Source organism: Schistocerca nitens, chromosome 2 (genome assembly GCF_023898315.1).
Source record: "Schistocerca nitens isolate TAMUIC-IGC-003100 chromosome 2, iqSchNite1.1, whole genome shotgun sequence".
NCBI lineage: Eukaryota > Metazoa > Arthropoda > Insecta > Orthoptera > Acrididae > Schistocerca > Schistocerca nitens.
In genome coordinates this window covers 943980865-944001593 of record NC_064615.1, presented here as the reverse complement: position 1 = coordinate 944001593, position 20729 = coordinate 943980865, and the positions used below count along the sequence as shown (strand labels likewise).

Genomic DNA, 20729 nt, shown 5'->3' with positions numbered 1-20729 from the left:
GCTTTTTTCCTCCTGAAGTGAATACATTTTGTTGGTGCCCACCTAAGAGAAATCAAAGGTCACATGGAGAGATATAAATCTACATTTTCTCCGCATTCTGTTCGAGAGTGGAACGGTAGACAATTACAGCGAAAGTGGTTTGATGAACCTTCTGTCAGCCACTTAAGAGTGAATTGCAGAGTAGTCTCGTTGATGTAGATAAACTGCAGGGACAGTAGAAACTCAGGTATTCTTTTACTTTGTTTTGTGTTTCTTTGGAAATTTTCAATTTCCCAACTGAGTATAAAACTCAATTTTGTATCCTAGGCTGTGATGCAAGGTCTGTAAGAAAATTACTTTTACCTGTAATATTGTGGTTATGAATTGCAGAGTTCATCCTAAATTCACTTTTCTTATTAATCACAAATATCTTTAGGGAGTCATCACGTTTGACATGTAAGTCTAAGAATACATAGATACATGAAGAGGGTTCTACAAGATGTTTGGTTATTGATTGTATACAATATTCTTGTTGCACACTTCTATAAAATAAATATATACTTTTTATCTTGGCTGTATTACCCCAGATTATGCCATAGGACAGTACTCACTGCAAGTCTGCTAGCAATTCTGTCTGTCAACACAGTGATAAAGGTTTCTAAGTGCAAAGAGGACAGAACTGAGCTTTTTGGTTAATTTATGCAAGTGCTGATCCCATGGCAGTTCATTATCCATCATGACACCCAGAATTTCACATGCTGCAGCTCATCCAGTGTATGCCCCTCAATCTTTACTACTGATCCCCGTAAATAATTTTGATTTTCTTGGAATTGCATAATATGAGGTTTGGCACATGAAAAATTAAGCTCTCTGGTTTGAATCTGCCGTAACTTGGTTCCACTATTCTCCTTAGTCTGACACGGATCTGTTTGGACCTCTTATCAATAAAACAAACAAACTCATCTGGATGACTTTTTTTATTACCGGCTGCTGATTTCAACCTGTGCTGCAAATAATCTTCAGGTTTGGTGGGGGCAAAAAAAAAAAAAACATTAATTTCCAAAAGTTTAGTATTAGCAACCACTATCACCAGAGATTGCACAATAAACAACAAAATATTATAAGAACCCACAGATACCACCATAAATAATAGTGTCTTTTTAATTCTTAATTTCATTAGCTATTTTATTTTGTGACGGAGAAATCCTTTTGAAGCTGTTTTAATGTATGAGCCTATGACACATGTGCATGTCACATGACTATTAAAACTTTTTGCCCCACCCACAGCCTTTGTATTTTACATTAGTTGACAGACTGCACTTGGCAGTGGCAGGTACATTTTGGTTCTTATAATATTTTCTTGTTAATTGTTCACTCTGATGGTTGTGATTACATCATCAAACTTTCACATTTTTTGTTGTTATTGCCTCTTTTTTACTATTCCAACTAGACCTGACAATGTTCTGCAGCCCAGATTGAAACCAGTGTTTGGTAATAAAAGAAGTCATCCAGACAGTGTTTGTTTATGTATTATAACAAAACCGATCCTAATTTCTACAACATGTAATCAGTTATGCAATATACTCATGACATCAGCAGACATTCAGTTTTTGAAAGACTCCTCCAGGGTCTTGAATACATCATTTATATGAGATCAGAAACACTAGTGAGGAAAACACTGGACCTTAATATGTGCCCACTGTGAGTTTAGTTTTGTCTTATTCCTGTTACGTCAAATGCTAATGTGACACTTTTTCTGTTGTTAAGATAAGCCTCCGTCCTTGAAAATGGAATGGCTTTATCGCTATACAGTCTAGTTTTCATAGTGGAATTTTATGATCTACAATTGCAGAAAATGACAAAAGGTAATTGTTCCTGTTTATTTTTAAGAGAAACAGTTGTAGGATATATATCTTTCTGGAATTAGTGTTTCCACAGCTATATTTTTTTTTTTTTTTTATTATTTATTGATTTCATTTATTTCTTTGATACTAGTTTCAAGGTTGCAGCCACATTCTCTTGCAGTCATTATCCTTAGAGTCAGCCAAGTTTGTTATGCTACTACCTGACATTATCACTACCCATAGCTACACTAAGATTGCAGTATTGCTTTCTCCTTCGAGAAGTCTTTATGGAGGCCAACTGAGATGTTGTTTAACAATTATTCTAGGAAAGATAGGTCAATATTCTGTTGTAGTCCATGTTCTCAGAAATTTTGAGAATGTGTAAAGGAAGGAGATGAGACTATATTTAGAGATCATTTGCTCAGTTCTGCTTTTATAAACTGGTGTTACTTTTACATACTTCAGTCTTTCAGGAAATACACTTCGACCACTTTAAAACGTAACTCAACTGTAGTGCTATCAAGTTTTCACAAGATTTTAGTACCTTTGTTGAAATACTATTGTTGTTGTTGTTGTTGTTGTTGTGGTGGTCTTCAGTCCTGAGACCGGTTTGATGCAGCTCTCCATGCTACTCTATCCTGTGCAAGCTTCTTCATCTCCCAGTACCTACTGCAGCCTACATCCTTCTGAATCTGCTTAGTGTATTCATCTCTTGGTCTCCCACTACGATTTTTACCCTCCACGCTGCCCTCCAATACTAAACTGGTGATCCCTCGATGTCTCAGAACATGTCCTACCAACCGACCCCTTCTTCTAGTCAAGTTGTACCACAAGCTCCTCTTCTCCCCAATTCTATTCAGTACCTCCTCATTAGTTATGTGATCTACCCACCTAACCTACAGCATTCTTTTGTAGCACCACATTTCGAAAGCTTCTATTCTCTTCTTGTCTAAACTATTTATCGTCCACGTTTCACTTCCATACATGGCTACACTCCATACAAATACTTTCAGAAAAGACTTCTTCTTCAGAAATGCTTTCCTTGCCATTGCCAGTCTACATTTTATATCCTCTCTACTTCAACCATCTTCAGTTATTTTCTCCCCAAATAGCAAAACTCATTTACTACTTTAACTGTCTCATTTCCTAATCTAATTCCCTCAGGATCACCCGACTTAATTCGTCTACATTCCATTATCCTTGTTTTGCTTTTGTTGATGTTCATCTTATACCCTCCTTTTAAGACACTGTCCATGCCTTTCAACTGCTCTTTCAAGTCCTTTGCTGCCTCTGGCAGAATTACAATGTCATCGGCGAACCTAAAAGTTTTTATTTTTTCTCAGTGGATTTTAATACCTACTCCGAACTTTTCTTTTGTTTCTTTTATTGCTTGTTCAATATACAGATTGAATAACATCGGGGATAGGCTGCAAGCATGTCTCACTCCCTTCCCAACCACTGCTTCTCTTTCATACCCCTCGACTCTTATAACTGCCATCTGCTTTCTGTACAAATTGTAAATAGCCTTTTGCTCCCTGTATTTTACCCCTGCAACCTTCAGAATTTGAAAGAGAGTATTCCAATCAACATTGTCAAAACCTTTCTCTAAGTCAACAAATGCTAGAAATGTAGGTTTGCCTTCCCTTAATCTAGCTTCTAAGATAAGTGGTAGGACCAGTATTGCCTCACGTGTTCCAACATTTCTACGGAATCCAAACTGATATTCCCCGAGGTCGGCTTCTGTCTGTTTTTCCATTCGTCTGTAAAGAATTCGCGTTAGTATTTTGCAGCTGTGACTTATTAAACTGAGAGTTCGGTAATTTTCACATCTGTCAACACCTGCTTTCTTTGGGATTGGAATTATTACATTCTTCTTGAAGTCTGAGGGTATTTCGCCTGTCTCGTACATCTTACTCACCAGATGGTAGAGTTTTGTCAGGACTGGCTCTCCCAAGGCTGTCAGTAGTTCTAATGGAATGTTGTCTACTCCTGGGGCCTTGTTTCTACTTAGATTTTCCAGTGCTCTGTCAAACTCTTCACGCAGTATTGTATCTCCCATTTCATCTTCATCCTCTTCCATTTCCGTAATGTTGTCCTCAAGCACATCGCCCTTGTATAAACCCTCTATATACTCCTTCCACCTTTCTGCTTTCCCTTCTTTGCTTAGAACTGGGTTTCCATCAAAGCCCTTGATATTCATACAAATGGCTCTCTTTTCTCCAAAGGTCTCTTTAATTTTCCTGTAGGCAGTATCTATCTTACCCCTAGTGAGATAAGCCCTACACCCTTACATTTGTCCTCTAGCCATCCCTGCTTAGCCATTTTGCACTTCTTGTCGATCTCATTTTTGAGACGTTTTTATTCCTTTTTGCCTGCTTCATTTACTGCATTTTTATATTTTCTCCTTTCATCAATTAAATTCAATATTTATTCTGTTACCCAAGGATTTCTACTAGCCCTCATCTTTTTACCTACTTGATCCTCTGCTGCCTTCACTACTTCATCCCTCAAAGCTACCCATTCTTCTTCTACTGTATTTCTTTCCCCCATTCCTGTCAATTGTTCCCTTATGCCCTCCCTGAAACTCTGTACAACCTCTGGTTCTTTCAGTTTATCCAGGTCCCATCTCCTTAAATTCCTACCTTTTTGTAGTTTCTTCAGTTTTAATGTACAGTTCATAACCAATAGATTGTGGTCAGAGTCCACATCTGCCCCTGGAAATGTCTTGCAATTTAAAACCTGGTTCCTAAATCTCTGTCTTACCTTTATATAATCTGTCTGATACCTTTTAGCATCTCCAGGGTTCTTCCATGTATACAACCTTCTTTCATGATTCTTGAACCAAGTGTTAGCTATGATTGAGTTATGCTCTGTGCAAAATTCTACCAGGTAGCTTCCTCTTTCATTTCTTAGCCCCAATCCATATTCACCTACTATGTTTCCTTCTCTCCCTTTTCCTACTCGTCACCCATGACTATTAAATTTTCGTCTCCCTTCACTACCTGAATAATTTCTTTTATCTCATCATACATTTCATCAATTTCTTAGTCATCTGCAGACCTAGTTGGCATATAAACTTGTACTACTGTAGTAGGCGTGGGCTTCGTGTCTATCTTGGCCACAATAATATGTTCACTATGCTGTTTGTTGTAGCTTACCCGTACTCCTATTTTTTTTATTCATTATTAAACCTACTCCTGCATTACCCCTATTTGATTTTGTAGTTATAACCCTGTATTCACCTGACCAAAAGACTTGTTCCTCCTGCTACCGAACTTCACTAATTCCCACTATGTCTAACTTTAACCTATCCATTTCCCTTTTTAAATTTTCTAACCTACCTGCCCGATTAAGGGATCTGACATTCCACGCTCCAATCCGTAGAACGCCAGTTTTCTTTCTCCTTATAACAACGTCCTCTTGAGTAGTCCCCGCCCGGAGTTCTGAATGGGGGACTATTTTACCTCCGGAATATTTTACCCAAGAGGACGCCATCATCATTTAATCATACAGTGAAGCTGCATGCCCTCGGGAAAAATTACGGCTGTAGTTTCCCCTTGCTTTCAGCCGTTGAAATACTATGATAGCCGAAAGAGTACTTCTTTTTAGTGTTGTTACAATTTCTGAGATCTCATGTGCTAGAGATTTGGCTAAACTGATGCATGTTGGTGGTGTATACAAAAACTGGATCTGTGTTTACAGTAACGTTTTTTAGGAAGAATTTTTGGAATGAATTTAATATCATCTGTCTCGCTGTTACTGTCATCTGGGAGTTGAATATAATTTGCCGTGTTGAGTATTTGTTTCTCATTTAAAAATTCTACAAATCATTAATGTCTTGTTATTGGAATTTTGAATTTTTTGTGCATAGCATATGGTTTTTGCCTTTTGGTACCAGAAGGAACAATTTTGCAGTACTGTTTGTTGGACATTTTCAAGTTTTAATTGTTACTGGTTCTCTTTGTTAAAATTAATTTAAGTATATATGTAAATTGAAATAGAAGAGGGAACACTGCTATCAGTTGCAGCGGTATATTAAGCAGAATCAGTGATGATGAGCAAAAATGTGTACTGGACCAGGATTCGAACCAGGGATCTCCTGCTTACTAGGCAATTGCGGTAACCACTGCACCATCAAAGAGACAGGGTTATCGCAACTGCATGGACTATCTCAGTATGCCTCATGGCAAATCCACACTACCATCGAGCGCCACCTATCTGAAGTCCCAGATAGCAGTGTACCCCGTTCAGTTTACGTATAGTGTTACACAGCTGCTGGATCTGTGTTGTGTCTCTTCTTTCGAATGAACAGACACTGTGCATCCAAATAGTTGATAAGCCTAGCTGGGCAGTGAATCCACTTTCTTCAGTGTGAATGCACAAATCTGTTTGACCTCCTGTGGGAATCTCTAAGTAGCAAACAGGGGCATAATGGACTGGGACAACAGATTGGTGGCACTCGATGAGAGTGTGGATTGGCCGTGAGGCATACCGAGATAGTCCGTGCAGTTGAAATAATGCTGTCTCTCCAATGACACAATGGTTACCACACCTGCCTAGTAAGCAGGAGGTCCCAGGTTTGAACCCTGGTCCAATATACATTTTCACTTGTCGCCGCTGATTCTGATTAATGATCCGTTGCAGCTGATAGCAGTGATCCCCTATTTACATATAGTGACTCACAGCTGCTGGATCTGTGTGGTGTCTGTTCCTTCAAATAATTCAAATGTCTCTGAGAATCTTGAGTTACATGTGACTGTTGCTATGCCTGTTGTTTCTGTGTTTGTGATACATTTTGATGGCTTTATATATGAATGATGGTACCTGCTTTGTCAGGAGTCCTGTGACTTATATGCAAATGAAACACTAATCAGTACCTAATGGTATTGTTAACATGGAAATGTCAGATTGAAATGGTTGCATTGAGTCAAATGTACATAAACTGCACATTCTTTTGCAATGCGCAGTTGAAATTATGCTGTTGACATAAATGGTGTTGAGTCCAGTTTCAGGTATGTAAAAGATTTTAGCTGAAAAACATGTACTACTACTACTAAAAATTCATAAATTCTTGTGTGGAGTTGAAGGAACTGTCAAGCAGATATTATTCCAGTTTGCCTTTGAAGTTAATTGTAGTCTGTATTAAATTTCTTACACCACTGGGTAAGTGGTTGAAGGTTTTTATGGCTGAATGCCTCATGCCTTTGTGTTTGAAGCTAAGGCTGAGTAATGGATAGTATAAATCATGTTTTCATGTTATGTTTGTGAACATTTCTGTTGTTTTCAAATTGTAATTGATTGTTGACAACAAACTTCATGAAGGAATAAGTATACCGTGAAGCTGGTGTCAAAATGCTGAATTGTTAAAGATGTGTCTACAAGGGGCTGTAGAGTGGACACCATGTAGTATTTGCATTACACTTCTGTGAAACAAACACTTTCTCCCTCAGTGATGACTTACACCAGAATGTATTGCCATAAGACTTTAGTGAATGAAAATGAGAAAAGTAAGTAATTATATTGACATTTTTGTCTCCTCAATCTGATATTATCTGAAACACAAAAATTGCTGAGCTTAGACTTTTCAGAAGAACTGTTACAATGACTTTCATTTAAGGGTCTTATCAGTATATACACCTGAGAATTAGAATATTCTTCTTCATATGTTGATTTGTCCACATGCGTTATTTCTGTTGGCGTGGTAAACTCTATGCAATACTGAATTGTGCTTGTATTGTGTTTTATGATTAATTTCCAACAAATATTTTATGCTGTTGTTGATATGCGTGAGATCTGCATAGTTAATAGCAATTTTTTTTTTTTTTTTTTTTTTTTTTTTTTTTTTTTTTTTGCAGGTTTACAGGAAATGTAAAACTGAAGGGAGTGATTGTTATTGGAGGAGAACAAGACATGCATCCTTCACGACTGAGAATGTAAGATATTTGTGATTTTTTAATACAACAAACTATTTGTTATTAATGTTATATTTATGATAGTTTTAGACTGAAAGAAGAGACTACACTTGTCTGTATTTTATGTTTTATTTCAAATTCGTAAATCACATATTGAAATGACACAAAGAGACACAGACACATAGTAAAGTCTATGTTGCTCAGTTAACCAGCAGTAGCGCTGACAACCTCACTTTGACACTTAATTAAGTACAATCAAAGATAACTGCAACAGTTAAAAATATGGTATTGAATACTATGTGTGAATTATCACATCACCCCAACTGAAGCAAAAAGTCTGATCAATGAAATTGTATACCTGTGCTTTGATATGAGCATATAGTATGAACGCAAATGTTGATCAGAAACTTTGTGGCAGGTTAAAACTGTATGCCAAATTGAGACTCTTCACTCAGGACTGGTGGATGTAAAGCTGTGAGGACAGGTCGGTAGCTGTGCTTGGGTAGCTCAGTCGGTAGAACACTTGACCATGAAAGGCAATGGTTCTGAGTTTGAGTCTTGGTCTGGCACAAAGTTTGTCTTCCACAAAGTTTAATATCAGCGCACACTCCACTGCAGAGTGAGAATTTCATTCTGGAACCAGTGTTGATTGTTTGGTTTTGCTGTCTTCTTAGTCCACAGTATGCAGTGGTCTTGTAGTATCATCTGACAGGTAGTGCATGGAACTAGAGGCCACTCTCTCTCTCACTGATTTGCAAGTGAATTTTTGCATCATTTATTTTTCTTGCAGTAACTTGACTATTCAGCCACTTACAATGTTACATTGAGCAAAAACCCAGCTTTGTTCAAAATGAGAAAAAAGATTTGTAAACATATACAAACAGCACATAGATTTCTGATGTGTACAAATTTCAGTTTAACAGTATTTTAAAAAATAAAAAAAAAATGAAAGACTCTTTTACAGCTATAAAAGATTGGTGATAATCAAGGGAGATGAATTCATTTTTGGCAGTTAAATAGCAATCTTTTCGAAAAAGGACAGAAGAAACAGTAACTTTTTGTCAGATTTGTAGTAGGAATAATAATCTAGACCTTTGATCTGGATTCTTCTTAAACTCACTTTAAACCTATGGGGAACAAGATACACAATTTTTATAGGTTATTTTCTCTGTACGCAGTTTGTTATTAATGCAAAAGAATAATCTTTTATGAATGAGAAAACACACTACACTGGTGTAACATTCTACAATATTTAACAAACTGTATTATTTTACAAATCACTTATCAGCCGTCATGTCATCAGCAGGTAAAAAGAGTTTCAATAATGAACTACATGACACATTACAACAACTGTTCTGAGGAGAAAAATAAGGGGAACAATACAGGCATGTAGTAAGCTTCAGTGGCATATTCAAGGAGTTAACTGAACAAGGTAATATCGTCCTTAGCAGGTCTGTATTACAAACAGGTAAAATGCTACAGGAGAGACTAAGCAGCTTAGTGAAACAACTGTAATTGTACAAAACAAAATTTCTTAACAGGCATCTGAACCGAGCGAGGTGGCGCAGTGGTTAGACACTGGACTCTCATTCGGGAGGACGACGGTTCAATCCCGCGTCTGGCCATCCTGATTTAGGTTTTCCGTGATTTCCCTAAATCACTGCAGGCAAATGCCGGGATGGTTCCTTTCAAAGGGCACGGCCGACTTCCTTCCCTGTCCTCCCCTAATCCGATGAGACCGATGACCTCGCTGTCTGGTCTCCTTCCCCAACACAACCAACCAACCAACAGGCATCTGAAACTGCAGTAATTGAAATAAAGGAAAAATATGGCATATGAGTAGGATGGTTTAAGTTACAAAATGGTTTGGATGAAATTATTAGCAGTATCTGCAGTTGTAATTGACGAGTAGGGAAACTGTGTGTAACCATTCAGTACTAAGCTTGGACAAGTGGACATATGTTTATTAATTTCTATAATTTCATGGTAGTTCATCTTCCTGCATTCATGAATGTAAGACTTCATAATGCGCCTTGTAATTGTGGCATTCCTTAATCAGGTGTTTTGCAAAAATAGTCTCCTTTTCCACATCTCCAGCTATTATGGCAATCCTTTAAATAGGTGGGTATTGTCCTACCAGACTGGCCTTTATAGAATTTGCCACTATTACAATTCTTCTACATCTACATTTATACTCTGCAAACCACCATGATGTGCATGGTAGAGGGTATGTCCCACTGTACCAGTTATTAGGGTTTCTTCCTGTTCCATTCATGTATGGACTGTGGGAAGAATGACTGTTTGATTGCCTCTGTGGATGTTGTAATCATTCTAATCTTATCCTCATGATCCCTATTTGATCGATGAATAGGGGGTTGTAGTATATTCCTGGAGTGATCACTTAAAGCCAGTTGTTGAAACCTGAGTACCAGACTTTCAGGGAATAGTTTACATCTGTCTTCAAGAGTCTGCCAGTCCATTTCCTTCATTGACTCTGTGACACACTCCCACAAATTGAAGTGATTTCTAAGCAATCTCTTTTGTAGACTGATTGCTCTTCTCCAGTATTCTACCAATAAACCAAAGTCTACCACCTGCTTTGCCCATGATGAACCTTTGTGAATAATCCATTTCATATCCCTATGAAGAGTTACACTCAGGTGTGTGTATGAGTTGGCCAATTCCAGCAGTGACTCACCGATATTATATTCATAGGATACTATGTTTTCTCACTTTGTGAAGGGCAAAATTTTACAAGTTGCCAATCTGTGCACCATTTTGAAACCTTATCAAGATCTGACTGAATATTTATGCAGCTTCTCTCAGACAGTACTTCATTATAGATAACTGCTTCATCGGCAAAAAGCCTGATTTTATTATTAATATTGTCTGCCAGGTCATTAACATACAAAATGAACAGCAAGAGTCCCAACACACTTCCCTGGGGCACACCCAAAGTTGCTTCTATATCTGAAAATCACTCTCCATACAAGGTAAAATGCTGTGGCCTCCCTACCAACAAGTCCCCAATCCAGTCACAGATTTCTCTTGACACCCCATATGATTGTACTTTTGACAATAAATGTAGGTGTGGTACTGAGTTTTTCCAAGAACTGGGCATGGTTCTTTGTTCAAGGGATCTACAGTAGATTATAGTTAGAAGAGGGGCTAACTCAGCCGCAAATTCAGTATAGAATCTGACAGGGACGCCATCGGTGCATGGAACTCTGTTCAATGCTAACGATTTTAGCTGTTTCTCAACACCACTGCCACTAGTACTTACTAATACTTATTTCATTCATCCTTTCAGTGATATGAGGATTGGATTGGGGTAATTCTCCTGGGTTTCCCTTTGTAAAGAAACATTTGAAAATGGAGTTAAGCATTTCAGCTTTTGCTTTGCTATCCTCAATTTTAATTCCTCTCTCATTCACTAGGCACTGGACACTAACTTTGGTGCCACTAACAGCTTTTACATATGACTAGAATTTCTTTGGATTTTGTGAAATGTCATTCTGTGGTAGTCATTGAAGGCATCATAACACATTGCTTTCTTGACAGCCAAATGCGTTTCATTCAGTATCTCTCCATCTATAGGCCTACACTTTGTTTTACACCTATTATGCAGTAATTTCTGTTTCTTTAGAAGCCTCTTTACAGTAACTGTAAACCATGGAGGTTCCCTCACATTATGAACCATTCTACTGGGTACATATCTGTTAAGTTCGTGCTCAACTATTCTTTTAAACTTAAGCCATTGTTTCTTTATATGCTCCTGCCCTGTGCTGAAAGTTTCAAGTTCATCATTGAGATATAACACTACTGATGTTTATCATGTTTACTGGACACATTTATCTTTCTGCTTGTTTTAGTTGTCCTTTGTACTTTGGCAATCATTGCTGCCACAACCGTGTCTTGGTCACTGATACCAGTTTCAATGTGAATAACCTCAAAGACGTCAGGTCTATTTGATGCCATTAGATCCAGTGTATTTCCAATATGTGTGGGGTTCCTAACTATCTGTTCTAGGTAGTCTTCAGACAAAGCATTTAATAAAATTCCACAGAATGTCTTATGTCCACCACTAACAAAACTGTAATTTTCCCAATTAATTGTTGGATGATTAAAGTCTCCACTGATGATTACAGTATGACTGGGAAACTTATGTAGAAGTGTATGGAGGTTTTCTTCTGTTTTCCAAAGCAAAAAGAGTTGTCTTTACTATTGGGTAAGAAGTTTCCGGTAGTGTTGTGTGTATAAAATATGTTTCAAAATTACAAGATGCAACACAAAATCTTACATAATATCCAAAATTGGAGGAAAATGAACTAGCTGTAAATAATGGAAGTTAACTAACATATCTACATCTACATACTTACTCTGCAAGCCACTATATGGCATAGGGTACCATTTAGCACTACTATTCATTCCATTTCCTATTCCACCATCTAATAGAGTGATGGAAAACAACTGTCTATATAGCTCTATTGAAACTCTAATTCATCTTATTTTGTCTTTATGATCTTTAAGTGGAATGTACATTGGTAGCAATTGAATTGTCATGCAGCGATCTGCAAATGTGTTCTCTAAACTTTTGCAATTGTGTTTCGTAAAAAGAACGTTGTCTTCCCCTCAGGGATGCCCATTTGAGTTCATGAAGTATCTCTGCAACCCACAACACTCGTGTGTTGTTGACTCTGCTGGTAACCGATTTAGCAGCATGCTTCAGAGTTGTTTCGATGTCTTCCTTCAATCCAACCTGGTGAGGGTTCCAAACATTTGAGCAGTACTCAAGAATGGGTTACTCAAGTGCTTTGTATTTGGCCTCTTTTGTAGATGAGTATACTTTCCTAAAAATTTTGTAATAAACCAAAGTTGACTATTCACATTCCCTACCACTGTCCTGTGGTGCTCATTCTCATTCAAGTTATGCACACATATTTCATTGATGTGACTGTGTTGTGCAGAACACCGCTAATATTGTATTAAGACATTATAGGATTGTTTTTCCTACTCGTTTGCATTAACTTAGATTTTTCTACATTTACAGCAAGCTGCAATTTGTAACTCCAAATAGAAATTTTCTCTATCCTGTATACTTCTTCCTTCTACAATCACATAAGGATGATGTTGTCCAGCAAACTACAGCACAGTACATGTGTCCACTTGCTCAAGCTTTGAACTGAATGATTAAGTAGTGTTCTGATAACTGCAGATACTGCTAATAATTCCATTCAGGACACTATGTATGTATTGTGCTTCTCACATGACCTCTTTTTCTTCGGTTACTGTTGTTCCACTTGCCTATTACAAAATTTTACTTTGTATAATTACAGCTGTTTCAATTATCTGTTCAGTCTCACATGTAATATTTTACCTGTTTGTAATATTGGACATTTTAAGAACAAGATTATTTTAACATGTCACCAGAATTTACTATATGTAATTTGTCATGCAGTTAATTATTTAATGTGTCACATATTTTATCTGAGCCAAATAGTTTTACATTACATTTTCACTACAATAATTCCCTCTCATTTTAGTCCTAAATCAGACATTAACAATGTTATCTTTGGCAACCAACTTAGATGTTATCTAGGTGAATTATTTTAAAATCTTTGAACGCACAAAAATTTCATAGTCACTCATATTTGTTTGTACCTGAGAGTGAAGTAACAGCTGAAAACCAGTTTGTAAACCTAGTGTGTGTGTTTTTTCCTTTGTTATGTATAAAACATTCCACTAATGACTAATGAAACAGTCAATTAATGCAGAAAATTTGATTTAAATCTCCAAATGACTATTTTTGCTGTCACAGAAACTGGTGTCATTTATTTTCAGTGAATTAAAGTGAAATGGGAAAGCGCCATGATTGACTTGCATACTGATTATTGATGCTATAATCTTCCTGCTGTTTATGTATTTATTGATCCAAGGATCATCTCACAATGATACAAGATTTGTCATCATTGTTCAATGAAAATAAATAGCTCAAAATATACATCCACACTGGATATATCGGTGTGCTTTTATGATAGGACAGGAGGCTGGCAGTGACCTTGATGAAGAAACCATCTTGACATTTGCCTGAAATGATTCAGGAAAACTTTGTAAAACCTAAATCAGCATGACCAGACAGAGCAAATTCTGCCCTCCCAGATATGAGGTCAGTCTCTTAACAACTGCACTGTCTCATTCTGTTGGCTCTTATTATACAGTGTTCTTTTGATTTACAAACAATTTGCTACGGAGACTTGTAGTAAGAAAAATAGTTTTGCACTTCATTATTCCTCACATGAACAACACTTGCTGGTGACTTCTGGACCATGAAAATGCTGCCAAGTCCCTTGCACTGACTCCAGTTTGCTCAGAAAACTGAAAAACTGAATGTTAACATGCAATTGTGACCCATCCACAACTTCATGTCCTCTTCTGTGTCCGCATGAAAAACTGAGTCAGCATCCCTGTATAATGAGTGAGATGTTGAGCTCAGGAGAATGACAAGACATAACTGTCTTGCATGATTGATCTTGGCACATGATTTTCTTGCAAAAGAATTACATTGTTAACATGTATTGTAATGTGACTGGCTGTTGTAGTTATGCTCTTTCGTTATTAATCACTATTCTGAGTGCTTCAGGTAATCTTTAAATATGTGACATGCATTACTTAGGAAGAATATTACCCTTTTCAAACAGATTTATGTTAGTGATTTTTTTTCATCTGCTTGGGCAATTTATTATATTTGAGTTTTGCTGTTTTGAGTTTTTTGTTTGTTTTTCCTGGGTAAATGTAAGTCCAAAATGGCTCTTGTCCCATGATTATACATAGAACTATTAGTGAAATACTTAGTAATGGATAAGCACAATAGATTGGTAGATGTACTCATTTGGTGCAGTAAGGATACACAGTTTTTTTAGATAATTCTCTACAGTGACTCTGACTACTGCTTCTAATTTTTATTCTTACAACCATTTTATACAGTTTAATTGTGTCTGTGTTTTGTGTCCACAATCCCCAGAACATTGTGGAACCATGTGGGATACTTGTAATATTAGGTTGAATGTGTTCATACAACTCTTTAGTTGTTATTGTTCATTTATCTTTCCATTTTGTTATGGCTTTTTTCTATTATTGTCATGTTATCAGGTGTGAAATGTGAATAATAATACCAATAATGGCAGCTTGTTTAATAATGTTATCAATTCTGTATTCTAGTGAGCTTTTGCACACAGGAAGTCTACACTTTTACCTCTCCTCCAACATTCTCTCCCTTGTGGGCAATATTTATTGTGTGTCTGTTCGTAGAAATGTCTCAATTGTGAATGTGAAATGTTTTAGTAGGCTTTGTCTGGCAATGAAATAATAATCTCTCACACATAGCTATCTTTTGTACACTGCAATGCTTTAATTGTGACTAGAGATTTGGTAGTACATATTGTATCTTATTGGAGATGTTTATACTGTTCTTTATGGTGAGTTTTAGGTCATAGTATAGCATACTCCACTATTTTTTCTCTTACAGTTTTAGAACCCTTAGTCTGCATAGTTAATTAACAATGCAGACTAAGGGTTCTAAAACTGTAAGAGAAAAAATAGTGGTTGGTTAGATTCTTCAGTTTCTCTGGCATATTTTTTGATCGAATAGCTCACGGGTGTACTGCTGGTTCGTAGAGTCCAATGGGCAAATATATTGATGATTGGTCATGTTGCCCTTGCCAGGCATGCTGACAAACTGAGTTACTGAGGGTGTGCGGCCAACTAATATCTGCTGGCAGGACTAAGTTTGATTAAGAAGACTCTCAGCAAACAAAATGATCTGGCGAATAGGGCGGACAGAGAACTTACATTTGTGCCTTTACAGATGCTGATGCTAGTGTCTCCGCATCTGCTGATGTGTGAGCACAGACCTTGGATGGAGTGTCTGATGGCGACAGGGGATATTAGTCGGCTATGTGCCCTCAGGAGCTCGGTTCATCAGCACATTTGATGATAGTGACATATCTCATTGATGAAATATTGTGCCCGTTGGACATTACGAACTGGCAGAACACCTGTGGACTGATTGATCAGTGGTTGGTTAGTTTGCAATTAGTTAGTTAAGTGGTTAGTTAGCCCTTGCATAAGCATTCTCCACAACAACATATGCCCACATGTTGCCTGTTAAACTGTCGATCTCCATCAAAACATTGGTTGGAATGTTGTCACTCCCTCACCATAGACTCCTGACTTGACACTGAGAAACTACCAGCTGTTACCTGAGTTGAAGGAAGATCTAAATGGATTCTGGCTCTGCTCCGATGATGAGATGAAAGGTGAGATTCCACTGTTCCTCAAGGACTTGGTTGTGAGCTGGTATGACGTGGGAATTGAAAAACTGCACAATATCTACAAAAATGCATTGACCAAGATGGTGCCTATGTGGAAATAAGAAGCATTTTCAACCCTTAAAATAGGTAACTATTATATGGAGGGCTATCTTTTGAGAAGCCAGACAAACGTGTGGTTCCTGAATAGGGGCAGCAGCCTTTTCAGTAGTTGCAAGGGCAACAGTCTGTATGACGACTGATCTGGCCTTGTAACATTAACCAAAACAGCCTTGCTGTGCTGGTACTGCGAACACTGAAAACAAGGGGAAACTACAGCTGTAATTTTCCCTGAGGGCATGCAGCTTTACTGTGTGGTTAAACAATGATGGCGTCCTCTTGGGTAAAATATTCCTGAGGTACAATAGTCCCACTTTCAGATCTCCGGGTGGGGACTACTCAGAAGGACGTCGTTATCAGGAGAAAGGAAACAGGCATTCTACGGACTGGAGCATGGAATGTCAGATCCCTTAATCGGGCAGGTAGGTTAGAAAATTTAAAAAGGGAAATGGATAGGTTAAAGTTAGATATAGTGGGAAGTTCAGTGGCAGGAGCAACAAGATTTCTGGTCTGGTGAGTACAGGCCTATAAATACAAAATCAAATAATGGTAATGCAGGAGTAGATTTAATAATGAATAAAAAAAAAAAGTAGGAACATGAATAAGCTACTACAAACAGCATAATGAATGCATTATTGTAGCCAAGATAGACACGAAGCTCACGCCTACCACAGCAGTAAAAGTTTATATGCCACTAGCTGTGTGAATGATGAAGAAATTGAAGAAATGTGTGATGTGATCAAAGAAATTATTCAGATATTTAAGGGAGATGAAAATTTAATAGTTATGGGGGATTGGAATCCGATTGTAGGAAAATGAAGAGAAGGAAGAGTAGTAGGTGAATGTGGACTGGGGGTAAGGAATGAAAGAGGAAGCCGCCTGGTAGAATTTTGCACAGAGCATAACTTAATCATAGCTAACACCTGGTTTAATAATCATGAAAGAAGGTTGTAAACATGGAAGAGACCTGGAGACACTGGATGGTTTCAGATATGTTATATAATGGTAAGACAGGGATTTAGGAACCAGGTTTTAAATTGTAAGACATTTCCAGTGGCACATGTGGACTCTGATCACAATTTATTGGTTATGAACTGTATCCTTAAACTGAAGAAACTGCAAAAAGGTAGGAATTTAAGGAGTTGCGACCTGGATAAACTGAAAGAACCAGAGGTTGTAGAGAGTTACTGAGAGAGCATTATGGAACTATTGACAAGAATGGTGGAAAGAAGTACAGGAGAAGAAGAGTGGGTAGCTTTGAGATATAAAACAGTGAAGGCAGCAGAGCATCAACTAGGTAAAAAGGAGAGGGTAGTAGAAATCCTTGGGTAACAGAAGAAATATTGAATTTGATTGATGAAACGAGAAAATATAAAAATGCAGTAAATGAAGCAGGCAAAAAGGAATACAAACGTCTCAAAAATAAGATCAACAGGAAGTGCAAAATGGCGAAGCAGGGATGGCCATAGAACAAATGTAAGGATGTAGAGGCATATATCGCTAGGGATAAGATACATACTGCCTACATGAAAATTAGAGAGACCTTTGGAAAAAAGAGAACCACCTGTATGAATGTCAAGAGCTCAGATGGTAAAGCAGTCCTAAACAAAGAATGGAAAGGAGAATGGTGGAATGTGTATATACAGGTCTATACAATGGCGATGTATTTGAGGGCAATTTTATGGAAATGGTAGAGGACATAAATGAAGATGGAATGGGAGATATGATACTGCGTGAAGAGTTTGACAGAGCACTGAAAGGCCTAAGTTGAAACGAGGCCCTGGGAGTAGACAACATTCCATTAGAACTACTGATAGCCTTGGGAGAGCAACCCATGAGCTGGTGAGCCCAATCCCAAAGAAAGCAGGTGAAAACAGATGTGAAAATTACCGAATTGTCAGCTTAATAAGTCATGGTTGCAAAATACTAATACGAATTCTTTACAAACAAATGGAAAAACTGGTGGAAGCTGACCTTGAGAAAGTTCAGTTTGGATTCTGTAGAAGTGTTGGAACATGCAAGGTAATACTGACTCAACGACTTATCTTAGAAGATAGGTTAAGGAAACATAATCCTACATTTTTAGTGTTTGTAGTCTTAGAAAAAGCTTTTGACAATGTTGACTGGAATACAGGGAATGAAAGGCAGTTTACAATTTGTACAGAAATCAGATGGCAGTTATAAGAGTCGAAGGGCATGAAAGGGAGGGAAGCAGTGGTTGAGAAGGGAGTGAGACAGGGTTGTAGTCTATCCCTGATGTTATTCAATCTGTATATTGAGCAAGCAGTGAAGGAAGCAAAAGAAAAATTTGGAGTAGGAATTAAAATCCATGGAGAAGAAGGTTTGCCGATACTTAAAGTAGTAAATGAATTTTGTTATTTGGGGAGCAAAATAACTGATGGTCGAAGTACAGAGGATATGAAATGTAAACTGGCTGTGGCAAGAAAGCGTTTCTGAGGAAAAGAAATTTGTTAACATCTAGTATAGATTTAAGTATCAGGAAGTCTTTTCTGAAAGTATCTGTATGGACGATAAACAGTGTAGACAAGAAGAGAATAGAAGCTTTGAAATGTGGTGCTACAGAAGAATGCTGAAGATTAGATGCATAGATCATGTAACTAATGAGGAGGTATTGAATGCAATGGGGGAGAACAGAAATTTGTGGCACAACTTGAATAGAAGAAGGGATCAGTTGGTAGGATACGTTCTGAGACATCAAGGGATCACCAATTTAGTACTGGAGGGAAGTGAGGATGGTAAAAATCAGAGTGAGACCAAGAGATGAATACAATAAGCAAATTTAGAAGGATATAGGTTGCAATAGTTAATCGGAGATGAAGAGGCTTGCACAGGATAGATTAGCATGGAGAGCTGCATCAAACCATTCTCTGGACTGAAGACCACAACAACAACAATCATGTAAAAATATCTAGAGCTTTACATTGAATTCATTATCCATCAAAAGCATAATATACAAATATTACTGCACACAAACATAAAAGCAAGTCTTAGTCATGTCAGTAAGTAAATAAGAAATATTTTATTAAACCTACTCTCTCTGCATGCATCAACTGAAGCCCCCTGCTTGCTTCTTTTTGTATGTCTGAGTTAGTCTCAGGAACTACTGTAGAAATTTTGGGACAGTCGTGGACTTCCCGGGACCTGTATTTTGCCAGTATCAACACTGATAACATGCAAAACGGGCCAAGAGTGTGGATTCCTGGGATGGATGAACTATCTATATACATAATTAAGTTTGTACGGAACTGTAGTGTGCAAGTCTTATTTGCACATGCCCAATTTCTTTGTAATTTTTTCTGAAAATGACAACTACCTCTTTATATCCATTTTGGATCTACGTGAATATACATCTAATTTGTAACCACTTACTGTAAGATTTTCTGTCCAAGTGGTTATATAGTGATCAGGCAGACAAATGCCAAATTTCTCACTAACTATTGCTATTGAAAGCATCAAAACTCTTCCACTTTTTTTTTTATTTTCGTGATATTTTTATGCATAATGATAACAACAACAAACTATATTAGCACACACACCATGGTTTGACAATGATAGATAGCTTTGCTGCCTACCACTACTACTGTTTTGATGGCACATGCCCAGTGTTAGGTACAAAAGTTAAACAAGCAAAAAAAAAAAAAAAAAAAAAATATATATATATATATATATATATATATATATATATATATATATATATATAAAAACAAAGATGATGTGACTTACCGAACGAAAGCGCTGGCAGGTCGATAGACACACAAACACACACACAAAATTCAAGCTTTCGCAACAAACTGTTGCCTCATCAGGAAAGAGGGGAAGGAGAGGGAAAGACGAAAGGATGTGGGTTTTAAGGGAGAGGGTAAGGAGTCATTCCAATCCCGGGAGCAGAAAGACTTACCTTAGGGGGAAAAAAGGACAGGTATACACTCACACACACGCACATATCCATCCACACATATACAGACACAATCAGACCTATTTAAAGACAAAGGGTTTGGGCAGAGATGTCAGTCGAGGCAGAAGTGAAGAGGCAAAGATGATGTTGAATGACAGGTGAGGTATGAGTGGCGGCAACTTGAAATTAGCGGAGATTGAGGCCTGGTGGGTAACGGGAAGAGAGGATATATTGAAGAGCAAGTTCCCATCTCCGGAGTTCGGATAGGTTGGTGTTGGTGGGAAGTATCCAGATAACCCGGATGGTGTAACACTGTGCCAAGATGTGCTGGCCGTGCACCAAGGCATGTTTAGCCACAGGGTGATCCTCATTACCAACAAACACTGTCTGCCTGTGTCCATTCATGCGAATGGACAGTTTGTTGCTGGTCATTCCCACATAGAATGCATCACAGTGTAGGCAGGTCAGTTGGTAAATCACGTGGGTGCTTTCACATGTGGCTCTGCCTTTGATCGTGTACACCTTCCGGGTTACAGGACTGGAGTAGGTGGTGGTGGGAGGGTGCATGGGACAGGTTTTACACCGGGGGCGGTTAAAAGGATAGGAGCCAGAGGGTAGGGAAGGTGGTTTGGGGATTTCATAGGGATGAACT

The 20729-nt window shown here is 37.8% G+C and overlaps 1 protein-coding gene across 1 annotated transcript in view; it reads left to right on the top strand.

Annotated features, from left to right (window-relative positions):
- The window catches only part of LOC126234726 (PITH domain-containing protein GA19395), a 77412-nt gene that overhangs the window by 10911 nt on the left and 45772 nt on the right, over positions 1-20729 (top strand). The window contains exon 3 of the mRNA XM_049943474.1: positions 7679-7756. Within this exon, the coding sequence (XP_049799431.1) occupies positions 7679-7756 (78 nt within the window). The remainder of the gene's footprint in view (positions 1-7678; positions 7757-20729) is intronic.